We start from the raw sequence: 21,427 nt of genomic DNA, 5'->3' as shown, positions 1-21,427 counted from the left end.
AAAGCTGGCACCTTAACTGTCCCTTATAGAAATGGTCTCATTCCCACTCCATGATGCCTGAATTTCTGTTCCCCTTCCATGGACTATGGATAATGGACAGACATGCCTTGCTTGTGGAGGCCTTTTGCAAGCCTCTGTTGCAAGGGCCTGTCAGAACGTTAAATATTACTTGAGATGCTGGTGATCTTATTGGGATGGCCTAGGAGAGCAAAATCCACCCAAATGTGGCGAGGCAGCTGTGTGTACCCCTGGTGTGGGAAACAGCAATCTAGTGAGATGAGCAACGGGTGAGACATATGGAGAATAGCACGGTCTTCAAGTTAGGAATTTCACAGCTAGACTCCAGCATCTTGAGCTGTATAAATGAATCATCAGCACAGTGAAACCACAGAATGACACCAGCTTCCCTAAAAGAGTGCCTCTCTATATATAGCTGCTAGACTTGCATATTTCTGTTTATAAATACTCAGTAATAACTGACCGCAAAGTGACATGGCCTTCTCAGCAGGCAGCCCCTCAAAAAAATACTTGTTCTATCTGTTATTTCTTCCTGAGTTATATTAAACCAGACTTTTGCACCTCCAGATATACTATTTTAACTTAAGGTCCTGGTTACTGGTGCATTTGATCAGAACATTTTCTGGGTAAAAAGACATCCAGGACAGAGTTCTTCTGAAGAAAGTTGATTAAAAGTGTCTATCATTGTCAGATGTAACTGAAGATATTACGCTATCTGGGAACTGCACTGCTACTCCGTATCTATTTGGTTTTAGTTTAGTTTTCCAAGGCAGGACAGCATATGTTACTGCACTATCATAGAATCATAGAATCATTAAGGTTGGAAAAGACCCTTAAGGTCATCAAGTCGAACCGCTAACCTATCACTGCCAAGTCCACCACTAAACCATATCCTAAGCACCACATCTACCCTTCTTTTGAATACCTCCAGGGATGGAGACTCCACCACCTCCCTGGGCAGCCTGTTCCAATGCCTGACAACTCTTTCAGTGAAGAAGCTTTTCCTAGTATCCAACCTAAACTTCCCCTGGTGCAGCTAGGGGCCATTTCCTCTCATCCTGTCGCTTGTTACTAGGGAGAAGAGACCGACCCCCGCCTCGCTACAACCTCCTTTCAGGTAGTTGTAGAGAGTGATAAGGTCTCCCCTCAGCCTCCTCTTCTCCAGACTAAACAACCCCAGCTCCCTCAGCCACTCTTCATAAGACTTGTTCTCTAGACCCTTCACCACTTCGTTGCCCTTCTTTGGACATGCTCCAGAACCAAGATGTCCTTCTTGTAGTCAGGGGCCCACTCACTTTGCATTGTTTAGCCTGCTTCATCGGTATTTTCCAAGGGACTGTGTTTTCAAAGAGTCTGGATTTGTAGAAGTGTGATGAAAATGGGTCACTGGTGGTGTGTATAGATGGGACACCCAAAGCATTGCCTCATGGAGGGAAAGTCAGGCAGACCCCAGTCCTTACATGTTGATGCGCACTGGCAAGTTGACCAGTTGGGATCAATATAGTTGTGAGCAAGCCCAAAGATGTGCTGCACCTCGCCTGGACAAACTAGTTATCAGTGAGGTGGGAGCAGAGGACATGAAGTGGTGGGGAGGACGGGGGCTGGAGTGTGGCGGGAAAAAGGCATAAGCAGAGAGCTGGAGTGGCTGAAGTGGAAGGTGTGTGTGCATGTTTATGTGTGTGTCAGGGGCATGGGGCACAAGTCTACAGAAAAGCACATTATGCTAGTTCTGCTGCTCATTGAACAGCTTGCTGTCGGATGGCTTTGCTCAGTGAATGCAATGAATGTGTTTGCAGCAGTTGGTAGGTACAATCTTTCCAAAGACATCAAACCTCATTTCCTGCAGTTTTGCTTTTTTTTGAGTCTGGTAAATGTCTGGGTTATTTGCTGGGAACATGACTGGCTTTTATGACTGAGTTTACTGTTAAGGACTCCCAAGTCTACTGCGTAAGTCATTCATATAGTAATAGCCTGAACTTAGACTTAATATATGTCACCCTATCCAACAGCCTTTCTCTCTGGTTGCCATACAGTGGACTGGAAAAGGAAAGACTGAAATAATTTTAGAGTTCATGAGGTCAGATTCCCAGAATGAAGTGCAGGGGCTCCAGAAAGTAAGACCAGTGGTTTTGTAGCCAAAATGTGAGAGTTCAGCATAGAATCATAGAATGCTTCTGGTTGGAAGGGACCTTTAGAGGTCATCTAGTCCAACCCCCCTGCAGTGAGCAGGGACATCCCCAACTAGATCAGGTTGCTCAGAGCCCCGTCCAGCCTGACCTTGAATGTTTCCTGGGATGGGGCAACCTGTTCCAGTGTTTCACCACCCTCATTGTAAAAAATTTCTTCCTTATATGCAGTTTAAATCTACCGTCCTTTAGTTTAAAACCATTACCCCTTGTCCTGTCACAACAGGCCTTGCTAAAAAGATTGTCCGCATCCTTCCTATAGTCCCCCTTTAAGTACTGGAAGGCCACAATAAGGTCTCCCCGCAGCCTCCAGGCTCAACAACCCCAACTCTCTCAGCCTGTCCTCGTAGGAGAGGGGCTCCAGCCCTCGGATCATTTTTGTGGCCTCCTCTGGACCTGATCCAACAGGTCCATGTCTTTCCTGTGCTGAGGGCTCCAGAGCTGGATGCAGTGCTCCAGATGGGGTCTCACCCAAGCAGGGTAGAGGGGCAGAATCATCTCCCTCGACCTGCTGGCCGTGCTTCTTTTGATGCAGCCCAGGATACAGTTGGCCTTCTGGGCTGCGAGCGCACATTGTTGGCTCATGTCCAGCTTTTCATCTACCAGTACCTCCAAGTCCTTCTCCGCAGCGCTGCTCTTAAACCCTTCATCCCCCAGCCTGTAGTGATATCGAGGGTTGCCCCAACGCAGGTGCAGGACCTTGCACTTGGCCTTGTTGAACCTCATGAGGTTCTCATAGGCCCACCTCTCCAGCTTGTCCAGGTCTCTTTGGATGGCATCCCGTCTTTCTGGCATGTCAACTGCACCACGCAGCTTGGTTCCATCTGCAAGCTTGCTGAGGGTGCACATGATCTCGCTGTGTCATGGATGAAAGTATTAAATAGCACTGGTCCCAGTATGGACCCCTGAGGAACACCACTTGTCACCAGTCTCCATTTGGACATCGAGCCTTTGACCACTACCCTCTGGATGTAACCATCCAACCAATTCCGTATCCACACAACACTCCACTCATCAAATCTGTATCTCCCTAATTTAGAGAGAAGGATGCTGTGTGGACTGTGTCGAAGGCTTTACAGAAGTCCAGATAGAAGGCATCCATTGTTGTTCCCTTGTCTACTGATGCAGTCACTCCTTCATAGAAGGCCACTAGGCTGGTCAGGCAGGACTTGCCCTTGGTGAAGCCATGCTGGCTGCCTTGGATCACCTCCCTGTCTTCCATGTGCTTTATCATAGTTTCTAGGAGGATCTGTTCCATGATCTTCCCAGGCACAAAGTTGATGCTGACAGGTCAGTAGTTCCTTGGGTCCTCCTTTCTACCCTTTTTAAAGATAAGCACAATGTTTCCCTTCTTCCACTGCCCAGGGACTTCACCTGACAGCCATGACTTTTCAAATATCATGGAGAGTGGCTTGGCAACTACATCAGCCATCAATGGAGATGAGTTATTTCTTTTCACTGAGAAAATGGAGCACTACAGGGCAGTAACTAACTTTAGCTGTATTATAAGCCAGGTTTATGGACAACAGGACTGCTTAAGGAAAACTGGGCAGCCATGTGTGGGGCTGATAGCTGTAGAGACCCTTGCAAAACTACATTGATCAGCATATAGAAACTGTAAAGACCATTACAGATTGAAATATGGAGCTTTGTGATTTTTTTCTTTTTGTTTATTTAATGAAGTTGCTGTAATATGGTGGATATTGGCTCCGCAAAAGAATATGTGCAACCCAAGCATATGACACATCCCCAAATGTTGCAGTATCTTAATAGACATCATCACCTATACATTTCTTCTCTCCATAGTAGATGGCAGCATGGTCTCACAAACTGATAACTGGTCATCTCTTAAACAATGTTCTGAGGTCTCCAGTATAACCAAGGCTGATATTACTTAAAGAAAGAGTTAATGAATTATGTTAGGTGCTCCAGACCGGGGCTGCTCAGCTGAGCTTTACAGAATCTGGGGAGAGGAGGTCTGCATTTTACTAAGGCCTGCTAGCAGAGACCTGCTTGCTGACTCCAGGTCTGGCGCGTCAGCCGGACACCACACACTGCCTTCCTGGGCTAGCAATCAGGCAGTGCATGACAGCTGCTCCCTGAGGCATCAAGTGACTGTAAGAAATGCAGGGTTGCCTAGATTGCCCTCTTCTAAACAGGTGGAGGCCAACATTGCCACAAATTCATAACCCACTTCTTACCCCTTCTGCTCTTGAGCCTGGATGCCATAATCTGCTTATATCTGCTAATTCTTTATACTCCATTGCAAAGAGAGCCTTAATGTAAGCTGTGATACTAAGATGGATGTTACGGAAGGAAAGGGGAATCAACCGATTTGTGATTCACAAGCGATCTGGGAAATGACAAAAGGTTTATGTTGTCCATGAAGAACTTGCTAAACCACATTATGTGAAGACTGCAATTATTTAGCTGCTGACTATGCTGCAGGACACCTTTTGTTACCCATGAGAATTTTTTTATTTGAGGTAGAGCGTAAAATAGTCATGTGAAGACATGAGTGTGTGCAAACTACCGTTCGTCAGAAAAAGGGAAATTTAGTCATATATTTAGCAGTCATTTCCCCTTTTTTGGAAAATCCAAATACATTTTTTTTCTCTCTCTCCTGCTGTGTCTCTGTTTCTCTCATCCTCACTCTACGGAAGGAAAGAAAGGTGGGTCTAAAATGTCATTTGGTTCTGACACAAATCTGATTGGGCAATGAGAGACAGATTTCCGTTGTGTGTTGAGCTAAACCCTATATAAAGTCCTCACTACCGATTTTCAGTCTTGTATCTTTTCATGAGAAGCTAATGGCTGAAACACTGCAGAATCACAGGTAGGTGAATCTGATGGGAATTTGGCAATGAAAACCTCCCCTAAACCCTCAGATTCTCTAGGGTTTATGGAGATCGGTAGATACTAAACCAAACGGAATGAAAAGCTCTGAACAAAATAACAAAGTATTTTGATCGGGCGAGGGATATAACGAGGAAGAAACTCCCCTGTTACAGGGTATTACATGTGAACCGTGGGGCTTGTTAACACTGCAGACAAAGCCACGAGCACCAGTCCAGGTGTAGCCCTGAGAAGGGCTACAGCTCCATGCCAATGCCCTGGAAACCCTTGCAGATCTAGTGGTAGGGGAGATGACCTGTGGTTATGAAACACTATTATTGAGCAAGAGGTTGGCTTTGCGGTGTTATAGAGATGACAGTAAGCTGGAAATAGTTTACTATAGTCAAACTATCAGATGCCATGTATATATAGCTACTAGAATGGGGCGAAATTTGGATTAAAACCACATTATAAATATAAGCGTGAAGATGCCTGAAGGTGAGTACCTATGTCTGGTCATTTAATATTCATCCTATGGGGCAATCATAGTGTTAGTCTAATGTTAAATGCATGAAATTCACATTTGCCTACATAAAATGGAAATAGTATGTATCACGTGCTTACGTGTACTGTAATGCAGATAAATACCTTACATAGAGCATAAACTGGTCCCTCTATATAGCGTGTTTTATGTATTTTTGCCTGTGGTATACTGAGGTAACACATAATCAATCAACGGAGTAGCAGCAGCTGAAGCCTTGTGACAGACCAGAACGCATTCAGTGGTGTGGCAGAAGCTGCTGTGCCCATGCCAGGCCAATACAGATGACAATTAATGAGTGACTGGCAGGGGATAATTTTGTTTTCCCTTAGTGTCACGGTGTGTGATTTTTAGGACAAGCTATTCAGGGTTTTCCTCATCTTTTTTTTAGCACAGATGGTAATAGTGTCCATGCTGAAAACTCACTTGCGCGCCAACAGCAAGGTGGGTGTGCATGCCATGGGAGCCAAAGTCTTTTGTCCCAAGAGAAACATCTGTTTGAGACTTTGAAAGCTTGGCTCTGGTTAGAGCAGGAAGTTTGCCTGCAGCCTGATCTACGCTAGCTGGCCTACTTTGGTAGCCACAGGGGGGAAGATAAAGTGACAGAGGATTTAATGAGTTCCATGCAACCTTGGGAGACACCTGAAGCCACTGCTTAAGAGACCTAAAGTCCATTCTGCTGCATCTTTGCTCCTGTGTTCACCCAAGCTACAATACTAGAGCTAACTCAACGTGGCTGACCCGTGCCTTAGTCACATCTGATTGCAAAATAAGTAGAGCTGTATTTTTCCACCCCTAGCTGTTGCACATAAAAGCTGTGGGGACAGCAGCATCTTGTGGTATGTTGTTCGCATCTCCTGGAGTGAAAGGAAAGGGACAGAAGTGATGTGTTTGCGCCAAGCCAGATGCTTTTGTTCCACAAGTCAGCCCCTATAAACTAGGGGTGAAGAAACCTTCCTTCTCACTAAGGGTGAACCAAAGCTCACCAGGTTCAGCGTGAGGAAAAGAACAGCTCTTTAGTTAATGCTGAGCATTTTCATTGTCTCTTCTGTCTTGTAATAAAACTCCCTGTAGATTTCAAGACACTTTCCCTTGGTCGTCTTCTGATTTCCTCTGGGGAAAAATGCGTGGGCTTTTCTTCGTCCTGGTGATGTGCACAGCAGGTGCCTCTGCTTTCAGACTCCGGCAATTCAAAAGCACAGGTAAGGGCAAGAGTTTTGGTCTTTTTCTGCCTCCCTCTCCCTTTGTTTTAATGTGCCTGGCTAATAGTAATGTAAAAACATCTCTGATTTATATAGAAAACTGCCCAGATCACACCGTGTTTTTCAAACACTACTATGAACTGCATGGAGAACCTGTGGTTCTGAAATGCCCTTCCCCCAGATACAAACATTTGGATTTTTCTGCCTTGACCCCTAATATCACATGGTATAAAAATGGTTCAAAGCCCATGATGTCACGAAGAGATGAAGATCCAAGAATCTGGGCAAAAGGAGATGCACTCTGGTTTTTACCAGCAATGCTAGAAGACTCAGGAGTATATATCTGCATCAGAAGGTGGGTATTTGAAAGAAAATCCAGTGCACTAACAAGATGACTATGTCTAAAATACATTAGCTTGATTCTAAACTCCAGTTATGTTCAGAGCATGTCTGAACATAAGATAATAATAATATGATAATAATAATAAGATAATAATAATAAGATAATTTCTGCAACGACTTTATTAGAGAAAAAAATATGGAAAGTCAGAACTCTTAAATGCATTGTGTGTCTCCTATAGATATATATACTAAAATCTGGATAAATCATGACACAGTATTTCCGCTCTGGCTATGGTCTCATGAGGAAATAGTGTTCTAGCTTTTCTATGAGCCAGTCAGGGCTATGGCAAGCAGGGACATGCTGCAGGCAGGGGATTCTGCAGAATGCAAACCTCGTGTTACAACTCCAGAGAAGCAAACAGCCTTGTTTGCACTTCAGATTGCCTTATGAAGCATACACCAAGGTGGTGTGGCTCTGCAGCGGCTTCTTTCTTCCCTTTTCCTTATCCCTGGTCTTTATTTTTCTTCTGCTTCACATTTTAAACCAGAACTTGATTGTCTTGGTATTGCTGGAAGATCTTTCCTGAGACCTGATGTGTATTTACTAGGCTGGTACCAGACTTATAGTATTGCAGTGGATTGAGACTTGAGCTGTGCCTTTTTTCAGCCCTACTGGTCATTTTTTTCTCAGTGTTTACAGTATGACAGCCCATTGTAGATTTTAGAAAAAGGTACCAGGGTCTGGATTTGTGGGGGACTGAGGAAGGCAAAATCTCCTGTAACCATTAGAGCCTGAACTCCAGAAGGTATCCCAGGTCCTTGCCCCCTGCCAGCTCCTCTATCCAGTCAGCCTCCCAGTACACCCCTGGCAACAGGCACTTTGCTCTGGGGTCTAGAGTGGAAAACGTATCTCTACATCCCTGGAGCTGCCTGTGTAAAGCACAGTTTCCTTGCTGGCAAGGTGCATCTTGTGAGTGACATGTGTCAGCAGTAGAAGAGGTGGAGAGACAGAACTCAAGTTAATAAATCACGCTTAGCATATTGGGTTGGCCTTTCTGTATGTCTCAGCTGCGATTGCAGTGGTGAGGCAGAAAAGACGACTTTGATAGTGAGGCCAGAATAACAAAAGGTTACAAATATTGTCCTAGAGCAGAGAGTATTTGCCTGAAATCTTCAAGGGTGTTTTTTAATCCCCTTTTTGGACTATTCTGCTTCAGTTCCTCAACCTATAACGCTGTGGTACTGTTACTGACAGCTATAGTAAAGAGCTGTGAAACCTGTTTGAAAAAGATATGCAAGAGCCAAGTACATAGCTACATCGCTGGCATTATTACAGGATTAATAAAGTACAAACAAATTGTATTTCCTTTGCAAATCATTGCACAGGGAAGCCACCGCCTTTTTTTTTCAATAGTCTGTAAAATGAGGGTAGAAGCAAATTATCACAGATCTCTGCTTCTGCTGAGCAAGTATTTTGGATTTAGATGTCTGACCTGTAGGTGACAGCCAGTCACAGTGCCCCAGCAGTAGTGCGAGTCCGCCTGCTCACAGCCCCCAGCTGCGCTCCAGGAGGGTGCAGCCCGGACCTCCTGGCTTTTCTGGCCCCCACAGGGGTCAGGCATTGCCCTGGGTGAAGGTATATCAGAGGCAGGCTTTCAGAGGTCAGAAAGGACACAGTTTAAGCACCTATCTCCCCCAGTTTGGTCCTCCTTGAGACTGGAAGTGGTTGTCACTTGGGGGCAGAAAGAAAAGTTAAATATTGTAAAACTTCCAGGGGAGGAATGCCTTTTTTTCTACGCAAAATAACATACACTCATAGAAATGCCTACTGGTTCTGCAATAGTAATTGCAGATGTATTTTAATACATGCTTTAAGCTTTCTATTTCATCTTTAGGTTTTCACAGTCAAGACCTCTTTCAAGGAAATGGTGGAGGGTTCATGACACACCTGCTCCTGTTCAGGCAGACCTGTTCCTGCTCCTTGCATAATTAAAATCATGCCTTAGCCTAAGGGTGCACAGCAAACCTGATGTACAAAACAGAAAAGTCTGAAGCTCCAAGGCAGACGTGTCAGCAACATATTTAGGTTGTGCCAAAAAAACAGTACCAGTGATTTTCCAGGATCCTTCCTGGTATGATCTCAGTCTTGGCCTCTTAGATACAGCTAAGGAGGGAAACAGAGCCAGGAGGAAAACAAGGGTGTCACTCAAGTTCACCTCATTGCTAGTGGGCGCTCACATCTCCCCACTCTCTGTCTGCAGGAACTCCTCCTACTGTGCCGCGGTCTCCATCCACCTCACAGTCGTGGAGAAAACAGCTGTTCGGGAGATTGCCTATCTCCAGGTCCTCTTCACTTTCACTGCTGGAAAGGTTGTTTGCCCTGACCTGTGGGATTTCACACCAAATAGGACAAGCTTGGAGCTCAAGTGGTACAAGGTAGAACATTCACCTCCTCTTTGCGCAAAGCCCGATCCCAACCTGTATGTAAAAGCAAATACACCTCCACTTTCTGTTTCTCTTGAACATGACGTTGTTAAAGCCATGAGCACGGCATTAATACACTGGGAATTTTGGGGCAGATGTATATGTTTTAAGAAAAGTTCTCTGGGGTGGACTCAGCACAGGGTGAAGTGCTCCACGTGTTACATACTCTCACAGGCAGTCTAACTATTTTTAAGGCTAAATTACCTACCCTGACTCCAGGGTTTGCCACTTCAGATCAGGCCCTTCTCTTCGGTGCTATGCTTCTTTTTATGGCCCCTCTAGTGAATCCCTTAAAGTAGGACTTCCCAGTGATGCTTCCCTCATGTGAGCTGTTCAGATGGGCCTTCATTAATCAACTGGAATACAAAATTTGGAAACAGTAGGTTCATCACACAACACTTATAGGTCTCTTGCCTAACTTGCCAGTCCATGGCTTTTCCAGTGTGCAAGGCTGGTTTTGCCTGTAAGGTCAAATAACCTTCACTTGATCATCCTCAGCTGTACAATCTCACACTGGACAGCACGGGTTTCTTCTTATATTTTCATAATAACTTGGTTTAGCTTTTATATACATTCCCAGTATAAGCGTATGCTTTGCCTTGTGCAGCTATCATTCTTACCATAGGGTGCAATACCAGGGCCAGCTTCGTATAGCCTATGCTGTGATCGGTACCATACCAGCAAAATGTCTCTGCTCAGGACTGCCTTCAGAAGCAGGCTACAACCCACTTACTTACCTAAGTAAAAGGCTGCCCCGCTCCAACATGGTTCTTGCTACAACCGTCAGAAAGGGCTAGCCTGTCTTCATGGAGAAGGAGCATCGTTGCTCCTAGTAGCGCTCCAACCTGTGTATGAACAGAGCCTTAATGATACAGAGCAGGAATTTATCACAGTTTATGAGATCATGTAGGGTAACTAACAGTTTTGTGAAACCTGCATGATTACTCAAATGTGTTTATCTTAGAAAAATGGCTTAGAATATTACTCTTATGAGGTCATGTATGGAAAGTAATGGTGTTGCATGGTTACTAAAATGGTTTTGTCTTAGAAGAATGTGATAGATGCCTACTCTTAAGAGAAATCAGTAAAAAGCCTATTATATCTTTTTGATCCTAAGATGTGCATTTTATTGAAAAGCTATGCACACACAATATAGACAGATAGATTAAAATAGTGATTCTTCACATGTCATATAGTGCCTCAGAGCATTTTAGAGACAGGTACATGTTTGGAGAACTTGTCGTTTGGTGGGGAAGTGGAACTGCTCAGATTTCCCAGTGATAAGTGAACTTTTCATAACAGACAAGGGTAAGTAATTTTGTCTGGCCATTACATAGAGTGTAACCACACCTATCATCTGAGTCATAACACCAGTTGCTGTCCTTTCTGCAGGATGGTCTGCCTTTGGAAGACGACAATGAAAAATTTGTAATTCTGAAAGGTTCGACTTCTCTGATCATGACTTCTGTGCTACCAACAGACGCTGGCTACTACACCTGCAAGATGCCATTGCCGTATGAAGGCGTAGTGTATGAAATCACCAGAACAATTCAACTGAAGACTGTTGGTAAATATTGACACCCTAAAGCATTGCTGCACTTAGGAAAATGTCTTCTCTGTTAATGAAACTCGGGGGAGGTACTCACACTCGGCCTCTCAGCACTGCCAAGGGGCGGGGGGGGTGTGTGCCATGGGTGCTTGCTTTGCCACTGATGAGTTTCCCACAGCACCCTGGAGGGGCTGGGGTCACCCCTTTGCCTGGCTTGCAGCAGATCTGCGGGAGGCAGAACCCGATGTTGCAAGCGCCTGTGGCTGTTAAACCGAATAATTCGTGGCTTGGGGCGAGGCGGGGGGTGGGATCACTGCAAATGCCTTCAGAGGGCTTAGGAAATAAATCATTTAATGCTCACTCAGGACGGCTTAGAGCCGCAATTTCGCAAACGGGTGAAACGGGTTCGCCCTGCTGGCGGGGGCGGGGCCTGGAAGGGCGGGGCCCGGCGGGGCGGGGCCCGGCGGGGCGGGGCGGGGCGCTGCTGCGCCGAGCGGCCAGCAGGGGGCGGGCGTGCCCCGGCACTGGCGCCCGCTGGGGACGCGCGTTCCGAAGCGTGAACGCGTCGCCGGCGAGGGAGCGCGGAAGGTGTGATTTTCGGCCGAGCACGCATCCCTTCTCTCCCTGAACCGGTGGCTTTTCTAATTTCTCTCTTTGCCAGTGGGTTTAATAATCAAATGTTTCACTGGGAGATGAAAGACGTTGAGCAACGTGGCACATTTCTATTTATAATTCTGGATTAATGCCCAAATTTTCCGTTGTGCTAGCACCGACTCTCTGTTATCTTTCTCGCTCCAGAACAAGAAAAGAGAATTACCCCAATAATTGTGTATCCAACACAAAAGACAACATCAGCTGCTCTCGGTAAGGCCCGACATTATCTCTGGAAACAGCTAATCAGAGAAAAATTAGAACAAGCCCTCTTACAGTGTAATTTGTTGGCATAAAATGTTGTATTTCTTTTGATTTCAATTATATTAGCTGAGGGTCAGTGCTGGAGTATTTTTTTCTTCTTTTTTCGTCTATAACTAGACGCTATCTTTCATGTGGGAGAAACTACAGAAATGCTGTAGATTTTAGCCTCTAACAAAGCAAGACAACCATGTTGGTAGCCTTAGCTCAGCTCCTCAGAGCCCCCCTTCGCTAAGGACTGTTCATTTTCAGTACTCCCTCAAACTGATCTCGGTTATCTGGTGGCTTTGAATGTGCTTTCATTGCTTTTTATTGTTTGAACTAAACAGCTGTTGTTAGAAAATACCTAGGTAGGATCTCAGTTTTTCTTTGAAGATTATGTTATGACAACAAATTTCTGTTGCATTTCCTCTTCCCAGAAAATGCTAGGTATATTTTACATTAAACTTTTTTAACTTGCGTACTATACACACAGTTGTGTCCTATGATGTCTTAGTTTTACCTGCCACTTTTCTTCCCATCAGCATAGGACCACCAAATTCTTTTTTTTTTTTTTTGCCTGTCTAGCTCCATGGAGTGTTTTATATCCCTTTTATCACCATCTCCACAGATGTAATAATAAAATTGTATGCATTATTGAGCCCCGTGTTTTCCATATAATATAGATACACACCAGTCTGAAGACTCTGTATCCTTAGTTCTGAGTTACAATAATTAGAGCAAAATTTCTGAATTTTTGGATATCACTTTATCTCTGGAGGTCCCATCTTGAGCTGAAGGCCCTTGCCCACAGCATCTCTGAGTGAAGCTACACTGCTGGTTAATGCAGTCAACCCAGAGTGGTAAATTACACGGTACCCTTTGGGCTGCAATAGATCAGAAGGAGCAAGGCCACAAGGACACATCTTTGCCTCCTGAGATATGTGCCTAGTGCAAGAGTTGCTAACTGATGCAATGGGAAAATAATTTGGTTAGCAGCGGGAAGGACTGCCAAACTGAAGGGTCTTGCTGCCAAGGAGTAGGGGATCAAAAGCGATCTGGGGCTTAACTTCAGTTTTGAATGTAGTGGTACTTGATGTGTGTGGGAACTTGATCTCCCACTGGAGATACTGGTTTTCACCAAGAAAAAGAGTAGTTCTCCATACGTTTCCAAATGTTTTTTTAATTTTCCTTTTACCAACAGGCTCCAAGATGACTCTCCCATGCAAAGTGTTTGTTGGCCTGAGCAGCCACATCCATACCGACGTGGAATGGCTAGCAAATGAAACCATCATTGACGTGGTTTACAAGCAAAACAGAGTTACAGAGGGGGAACGACAGTAAGTCTGGCTGAAAGTGTTTCCTTGTGGCTTGTTGTTTTAACCTGCAGTGTTACAGGGGTTCTCTGTGCAGCTGAATGCCAGGTAATGAAATGGGGTTTGGACAGATCTGAAGTGAGGGGGAGAGCTGAGAAAAAATCCAGGCAGGCAAGCAAAAAAAACCTGAAACCCAACCCAGGCAATGTTAAATCAATTCTTTATCTCTGGTTTTTATTCATGGTATACTGCGAATGAGCCTACTTCAAGGCTTAAACCTGAATCACATTTTCATGGGCAGCTGAGCTGATGTAAGAGCTGGCTGCGGTGGAAAGCAACGGGACTTGATCCTTCCCAGTGCTTCTCTTATCTCCCTCCCTGCCCTGTGCCAGCAAAACAGCAACATCCTCTCCCTGACATCATGAAGTTCTCTGACCGCACTAAGACAACAGAAAACTATGCAGTGGTTTGTTTTTCATTTGTTTGATTTTTTTAAAATATCATTGGTTTTCCCGTTAGACTTGTTCTTTTCCACATTAGTGAGTTAAACTGACTCACAGAGACGCCCAGTGAGTGCTAGAGCTGGCGCCAGGGAAGCGCTGGTGCCTGGAGGAGGTGCTGGTGGAAGGGAGAAGCAGGATGTCCCACATCCTCTTGCAATGATCCATTGTCTCTCCCCATCTTGCTGAGCCTTCTCTTCAGCTGCCTGATAGCTGTGTGCCTCAAGGCTTTTCCAGCTGCCTCATAGCTGCATGCCTCAAGGCTTTTCCCACTAGGAAAGGAGGGAAAAGATCTGCTTTCTGTACCTACCACATGTCACCTGAGCAGTGGTACCTCACTACATTCAGGCATGCTTCTAGTGCTTTGCAAATGTTAGGTAAACTTACCAATTGAAATCCCTTCACTGAGGTCAAAGGCAGCATGTTTTATCTCTCATTTTATGAAGCTGACAGTGACCACAAAGACCATCACCCTTACCTGGCCGCAGTGGCTCTGTCTGTACTGGTGATCAGAACTGGGAAGGTTCCTGGGCTGTGGGATGCCAATGCCTCTGCTGTTAATGGTTAAACTGGTCACTCACCAGCCAGCACCTTCCCAAAGAGCTTCTGGCTATCGATTAGGATTTAGCATGGGGCAGGGACCATTCCCAACAGAGTTTGGGGATGTGGCATCCCTATTTCCAGGGACAAGAGTGTTTAACAGTTATGGATGTGAGCGGGTGTTGGCCATTTTTCCCCATCAGTGCCGGATAACATCCTGGCCGTGTTTAGCTTATTGCACAGCTGCAGCCAGGGGAAACACTGTACGCCCAAGCCCTTACATATTTTCACATTCCCCACAGCATGATGGGGACCATTAATTTATAATGTTGTTTACATGGATAAGTGACTGCATTAACCTGTGGCCCGGATCCATAAAATGTACTGTGTCTATAGTCTCTGCAAGATTTAGAATAGAGCAGCACATGTACTTTCTTACTTGGACTTTAAAAAATATTTTTATTATTACTATTATTATTACTTTTATATATTATATTTATATATTATATATATTATTATATATTATATATTATTACTTATATATTATTATACAATTGCACAAGAGCAAGGACCATGCCAGCTAGGGCCCTTATGGAGCCCATGGGGTACGGAGCCAGTTCTGCTGGAAGCCCTCAGAATGGCAGCAAGGCAAAACAGGTCAAATGCCACTGGGAAAACAAATTCCCCACAGAAATCTGTGGCAAAGCACCCACCACCATGTTGCTGCCTTCCTGTGGTACAGTCCCAGGAGGAGTGCACAGGGAACTCCATTGATGCAGCGCATAATAGACTCGTGATCAGATCATTAAAGAGCAGCGGGACAACTGCTCCAGCAACGACGAAATGATATCAGGAGACAGTGTTTGACTGCAGCTAGAAAACCACTTTTAAATAGTTGGACTGATGAAACAATCTGGTTGAAGGAAGCTGGAAACTTCCTAGACAGTTTCTTGTATTGGGCTCTTGTCTTTGGGCGTGTGATAGACAGGAATGGTGGTTCAGTTTGCTGACTGAGCATTTGCAGGGTTATGTTCTTCATATGTCCTCTTCCAGCTGATAGTAAGAATTAATCTCAGAAATTAATAGATCGTCAGAGAGAAAGAATTACATCCTCCCACAATGCTGTGTAGAGAGCTCAAAGACATACAGAATTCTCCTTGTCTTTCTTCCCTCCTTTTTCTTTACTTTTGCAAGACAAATCCAGATCTTTTTTTTCCTGGAAGATTCAACAAGTGCAGGATGGATACTGACTTCTGAGACTCAAATAGTTGGCACAACTGGGCTGTAAGACATAAGTGTCCTCTAATGCTGAGGGGCTAGTTCAGAAATGAGCAAATATCCAATGCATTTTCTTGCAATGTGCTGTTAGAATGATCACATCAAGTAGAGAAAAGCCAGCTTATAAAAAGATTTCACATTAAATTTTGCTTTTTCTTCCAGAGAAATTGTAGAAAACGGTGAAAACTTCATTGAAGTGCCACTGATTTTTGATCCTGTCGAAGAAGTGGATTTTTACACAGATTTTACGTGTCTGGCCCAGAACAGATACGGCTACCAAGTACTGCCAACAAGGGTCAAGCAGGAAGGTAACTAGTTTGACTGCTTATTTGCAATAAGTGTTATCATTATCCTAATGCTAAATTATCATCCAAGCCTTTTATACTGTCAGAGCTAGTATTGGGATGAATTATTGCCTGGGAAAAAACTGGTTGCCTCTTTCACCTGTAGACTTTGGAATAGCCTGTTCACAGAATATACTTTCTGCGGGTCATTCACTGACATTTTCTGCAGGGATAAGAATCTGTGCTGGTATATCTGTTCATTCGATAGGGCTCCAATTCAGATACACTTTGTGAAATGATTGCTCCAGGGAGACTACTGGCAAACTCCCACTGGTTGCAGCAGGGCCAGTTCTCCTCCGGTTCCTCAACAAGTAGTGAAAAAAAGACTAGAAGACAATAGCAGAATAGAGATCAGAGTGTTCCTTCTCCTCACGCACAGACTCCTGCCAAAATAACAATAAGTGTTAATTATGATGGGTGTTGTTATTTTGGCTGCTAGTGATGGGAAGAGAAGCTCTAAGCTCAGTGCAATTAATGTTGCACTGTGATAGACCATTGGCCAAGAACCAGCTGCAAAAACAATGTGAAGCAATGCTAATTGTTTCTTTGCATGATGTCGATGAATCACCAAAGCTTGCTCACACTGTCTTAGAAAGGCACATAAACGTTTACAGTCTTCGTTATGAGTTATAACTCCTGACTCACTCCAGCATCCTATGATGAGAGATTTGTACTCATTTTCTAGATGATGTGTTGCCCTTGTCTTCCATGAGCTACACAGGTGTGACTACAGAGGAGGCCATCCATGAACCAATATAGGCTGGAATGATCCAAAATGGTCTGGATGGACACTGGTCTTGGAAATTAGCTGCATTTTGGGAAAAAGCACAAAGTCTTGGCTTGATCATTAGTAATTTATAGGCTGCTCTGTGTGAGAAAATTCACCACAGAGCTTGGGGCGGACTAGCTGTTATGTACCCCCTCTCCATGTGGTGCTTTTATTTCCTGCTTGGAGTGTCTCTGCTTCCACCAAATTAAGATAGAAAGCACATAGCCACCCTGAGCAGGGTTCGGGAAGGACGGGAAATGCAAAAGGAACGAACTTTAAATTCTCACCCTCTACTGCTTTCCAATTCTTCCTTCCATCTTCATAAACCCATTTCCCAGAGTGCTTTATCAGTAGGCCTCTTCCTTTCACAGGTGATCAAACCTGCTGGAAGGTCAACTTGCAGACATCCTTTTTATTGTGATCTCTCCTCTTCCTACTTGAACTTAGAGAACTATGCTCCTGAGAGGTTTATTTTTTGAAAATATTTCTTTACTTTTCCAGCTGTCGGCTTGTCCTGGTACATTGCAATGATTCCCATTGCATTGGCCTGTGTGATCGTGGCGGGGATATGCATACAGAAGTTCTGGAAGTGGAGAGCTGATAAAGGATACACAATAGCAAAGGTTTAAAATCTGCCTTGTTCTTCAGCTGCCAACGGAACAAAAATCATCCAGGCTATCTTTCACGTGAGACACAGAGAGACATTTCAGACCAAACCGCTTTCCCAGTGGATTGATATGTCGGCTATTTTCCTCTTCTCCAAGTCTTCTTTGATCCAACTGAGTTACAAATATGAGTTTGCATTTTTATGCTGCCTAGATGCAGGAAACCTGCTTCTATTATTTCGCAGCTAAGGTGCAATCTGTAGCATTTTGGAACACAGAATACCAGAAATGTGCCCTGGATATGGGAAGGTTAGGGAAAGGGAGGTGCTCTCGCCCTTTTGTAATGCCGATAGTCTTTTGTTTAAAGAAAAAAGTTAAAGAAAAACCCTATAATGTAAAAACAGAAGCTAAGAAAGCTTGCTACAGAAGGACTATTCCACACCAGAGTTAAAATGAGGTTTTCTTAAGCATTCAGACTCATTTTATTTTACTTCAGTCTAAAAACAGCCACTTTTTCCCCTTTTCCAGAGCCAAATACTGTTGTCATGGCAGCTGTATATGTATAAACTTTTCCACAGAAAATCTAAATTTTTTCATCATTTGGATTACTCTTGGCTTAAATGGACTGTCCCAGAATATCCCTCCCCCAGAGATAACTACATCATCATAGAAGACAATTGTACACTGGAGAATTCAGTTCTGGTTTATCTACCAGTATCTCATAGATAGAGATTCATAGGCAGCTGTAACATGTTGTTGTCTTTACCAAGAAAAGAATTTGGAGGGGTGTTTTAGTGTTTTGAGAGTCATTTGACTAATACAAAGTTTTATTCCTGGAAGTGATTGGACAGATTACCAGTAATAATGTACAGTCTTGCCCTTCTGTGCCTCTAACTCTTTCATGACTGGCCTGATTCTCCTCACTGATATAAAAGTCTGGCATAGATTCCCTTAAAAAATGAGTCTGCACCAGTCTAAATCTAGTGCAGCTTCAGGAACCTTGTGTTCTTTAGATGGAAGTATGCAGATTCATTACCCATGATGCAAAATGTTGCCCATTAGTTTAATCTAACTGGATTTCAATCTTGACATAAATCAGAAGGGAGTAATAAACAATCAGTGACCATGTTGTACTCTGAGGATCAGAATGAGTAGAATGACTTGGTTACTTCCTCTTCCAAGAGATAACACTTAACGATAGCTGACAAATAGTTCCATCATATATAATGTGTATTATCTTCACCTGTAAAGGAGGGGAAGACACCCAGTCTTAAGGTCTACATTGATACAGACCCATAACTGACCCCTTTCACAGACACTGAAGATAAAGCTTTTTGTTTGGGTAAATCAACCCAGAGGTTTTCAAACTCTGTAGGAAAACAATAATGAGGAAAAAGTTTGGCTCCAAAAACCAAATTGTAAAGTAATAATGTTAGAACTGTGTATGGTCCCACAAACTAGAGCAATGAATTACTTGTGTGCACCTGGGAGAGGCCATTATCCAACTCCTTTCCACCATCATTTATAGCTGGTTTTGAGTTTAGCCCAATAAATATTTGCAAGGATTTTAAAGACTTGGATGTGGCTTGAATTAAGAAACCATTCAATCTATTAGCAAGAACCTTCTCATTTTATGGGATTTATGCCTAAGTCTCCCTTTAAATATTCTAAGTGTTTGCTGTGAAGATACAGGTAGGTACAGAGATTAGATTTCTGACACAGTCTGAGTCAATGACAAGCAAACAAGACTACAGGACTTACTGTTTCCAAGTGCTGGGTGTTAAAGATGATGATAAAAAAATACATATGTTTTATGTATTTTATGGGCAGATGGGAAAAAGGTGGCTGTAAGTATGGAAAACAGTCAATCCACTTGGATACCCATTCTTTGAAGGAAGAAAACTATAGACAAACTGACCATTGCTGGAAGGAACGTGAAAAATGTTTTAGGTACGTCAGGAATGCTCGTTTTTACCAAGCAATTGCTAGCCTGTAACAAGAGAACAAATTAGGCTTGCCAATAAGTATAACCTTTCAAAACGTGATTTATTCTTCCTATCTATCTGTGTCCTCCAAGAGTAGTGTGATAGCACATCTGGCTGTAGGCACAGAGTTGGATTTCACTAAGAAATGGACAAGAAATAGAACTTTTGGTATATACTGCCATAAGAAAGTTAAATACCTCAGATCCTCCTCCAAACTAGAGAAGGAGAAAGAAATGTGAATGTGAGATAAAAATTAGGCATACAGAGAACTGATATTAGATAGTTAGTGGTGTCTTGAATACAAAGGGAATGTGAAGAAACAAAGGTTCATCTTTTATGAAGTGATATTGGCTTCTCTGACTACTGGTATATTAATATTCTGAAGGCTTTCATCATAGGTAGACTTGTTCAAGTGAACTACATAGTGTAAATGTTTTACAGGTAGACTTGAACAAGTGACCTACATAATGTAAATGTTTTACATTGATTTGTATTGTTATAAAGAAAGGTAACACAGTCTATATTGGTTTTGAAAATGTTATGTGAAAAATTAAAAAAAAAAAACCAAACAAAGTGCTGGTGTGTGAGTTGTGTGGGCAGGAAGATGTGAGATGGCTCTTTGGGGGTGGCAGCTCTTTCCCAGCGAGGTGTCACTTTTCTAGCACTCTGCTGCAGAGGGGCTCATCCCCTGGGGGCACACGCAGTGATCCCCACTCTGCAGGGCTGCGGGATGAGCTCCGTCCTTCAGCCATTTCTGCTGTCACCCTGCGGCTGTGCCTTGTCACACCCAAGGCAGACCAAACCCTGATGGGCCAAGCTCCTCTCATGACTGCCACCACATCCATGGCTGTCCTTGCTCCCCAGTCCCCTGAGAGTTTGGGCACACTCTGGGCAGGTGGTATTGGGTGGTCTTTCTCTCTCTGGCTACCAACTGTTGAAGTATTGGGTCCCTCCACTGACTTCTGTTGGAGGACTTCTGGAAATGTAGGTTAACACAGACTGTCATTGTGGGGATGTGAATTTAGCAAGTGCTCCCAAGGCAGGGAGATCTGTCTTATTTAGCTTCCCAAAGGTAAAATTTTCATCTCCTTTTTTTTTTTTTCAGTTAAGATTAGAGAGCTCCAGTTGTCACTGTCCTTTGGTAGGTCCATCCTGGGAAGTACATTAGCCTCAATGTACTTTGAGGAGGCAATGTCCTAAATCTCAAGGCAAACTGAGACTGAAGGTTTGTACCAGTTAATAATCAGACCTGAAAATAAATACAATATCAGGAAACACCACTTCACATCAAGATTTCAGGACTCTGCACCACAATGTTTCTCTTCAGAAAAATTAATGATGTAAGGAGGACTAGGGTCCCTTGTTCCTGGGAGCAGGAACTTCATTTGCCAGAGAGCTTATTTATCTGCAGCAACTTCAGAGGAACACCTACAGGGGGGAAGAGACTAGTGTCCCATGGTCTTGGCCAGAGTTAGTACCCAGAAGAGCGGCTGCTCCTGTGGAAGTAGTTCTTTTCAGCAAAAATGGGTTCAGTTAACAATTATTTTCTTATTTTACTCAGCATTTCTGACCTTGATGTCAGCTATCCATCCAAATAGACAGCATAACTAATGCTCGACCAGAGTAGCACCTAAAAAAAAGCAAACATGTCATTTGGAAAGTACCAAATAATTAGATCTCCTAGTTCCCAAGCAAAATCCTCAAATAAATGTGGGAGAAAGTGGAAATAAGAATTGGATCTGCACACAGAGCTGATGTTGACAGATCTGGTAGCTGGGGAGGGAAAGTGTGCATGCAGGAGGACAAGAAACATGTGAAATATCATTGCCAGGAATAATGCTTTAAATATGAGAATAGCTGATAGAAGTGTTTGATGATTATTCTGACTCGAGTCTGCAAAGCAAGAGACCCAAGAGAGCAAAACAATGTAAGGAATAGATCTTATGTTTTGGAGCTGAGAATTCCCTGTCCACTCATAACCTTGTGGCTGCTAAAGATAGCCTAGGGTGGGGTGCCTCTCATCCAGCCTTCATGCAGCCAAA

General features: G+C 43.7%; 1 protein-coding gene across 1 annotated transcript; it reads left to right on the top strand.

Annotated features, from left to right (window-relative positions):
- Positions 1–4,996: 4,996 nt before the first annotated feature.
- Positions 4,997–18,965, top strand: IL1R2 (interleukin 1 receptor type 2). The gene is made up of 9 exons (XM_075092604.1): positions 4,997–5,040; positions 6,655–6,782; positions 6,879–7,137; positions 9,386–9,560; positions 11,001–11,175; positions 11,956–12,021; positions 13,253–13,388; positions 15,845–15,990; positions 17,297–18,965. The coding sequence occupies exons 1-9, from the start codon at positions 5,015–5,017 to the stop codon at positions 17,422–17,424; spliced, it is 1,239 nt and encodes a 412-aa protein (XP_074948705.1). The 5' UTR covers positions 4,997–5,014; the 3' UTR covers positions 17,425–18,965.
- Positions 18,966–21,427: the final 2,462 nt, after the last annotated feature.

The sequence above is a fragment of the Phalacrocorax aristotelis genome, chromosome 1, assembly GCF_949628215.1.
Source record: "Phalacrocorax aristotelis chromosome 1, bGulAri2.1, whole genome shotgun sequence".
Classification (NCBI taxonomy): Eukaryota; Metazoa; Chordata; class Aves; order Suliformes; family Phalacrocoracidae; genus Phalacrocorax; species Phalacrocorax aristotelis.
Note: the sequence above shows the minus strand (reverse complement) of the source record. Positions and strands in the feature narration are given on the sequence as shown.

Coding starts and splice junctions, on each gene's coding strand:
- IL1R2 (XM_075092604.1), top strand. CDS start 5,015: ATGGCTGAAACACTGCAGAATCACAG. Junction 5,041..6,654: donor GAAACACTGCAGAATCACAG/GTAGGTGAATCT, acceptor AACTCCCTGTAG/ATTTCAAGACACTTTCCCTT. Junction 9,561..11,000: donor TGGAGCTCAAGTGGTACAAG/GTAGAACATTCA, acceptor TCCTTTCTGCAG/GATGGTCTGCCTTTGGAAGA.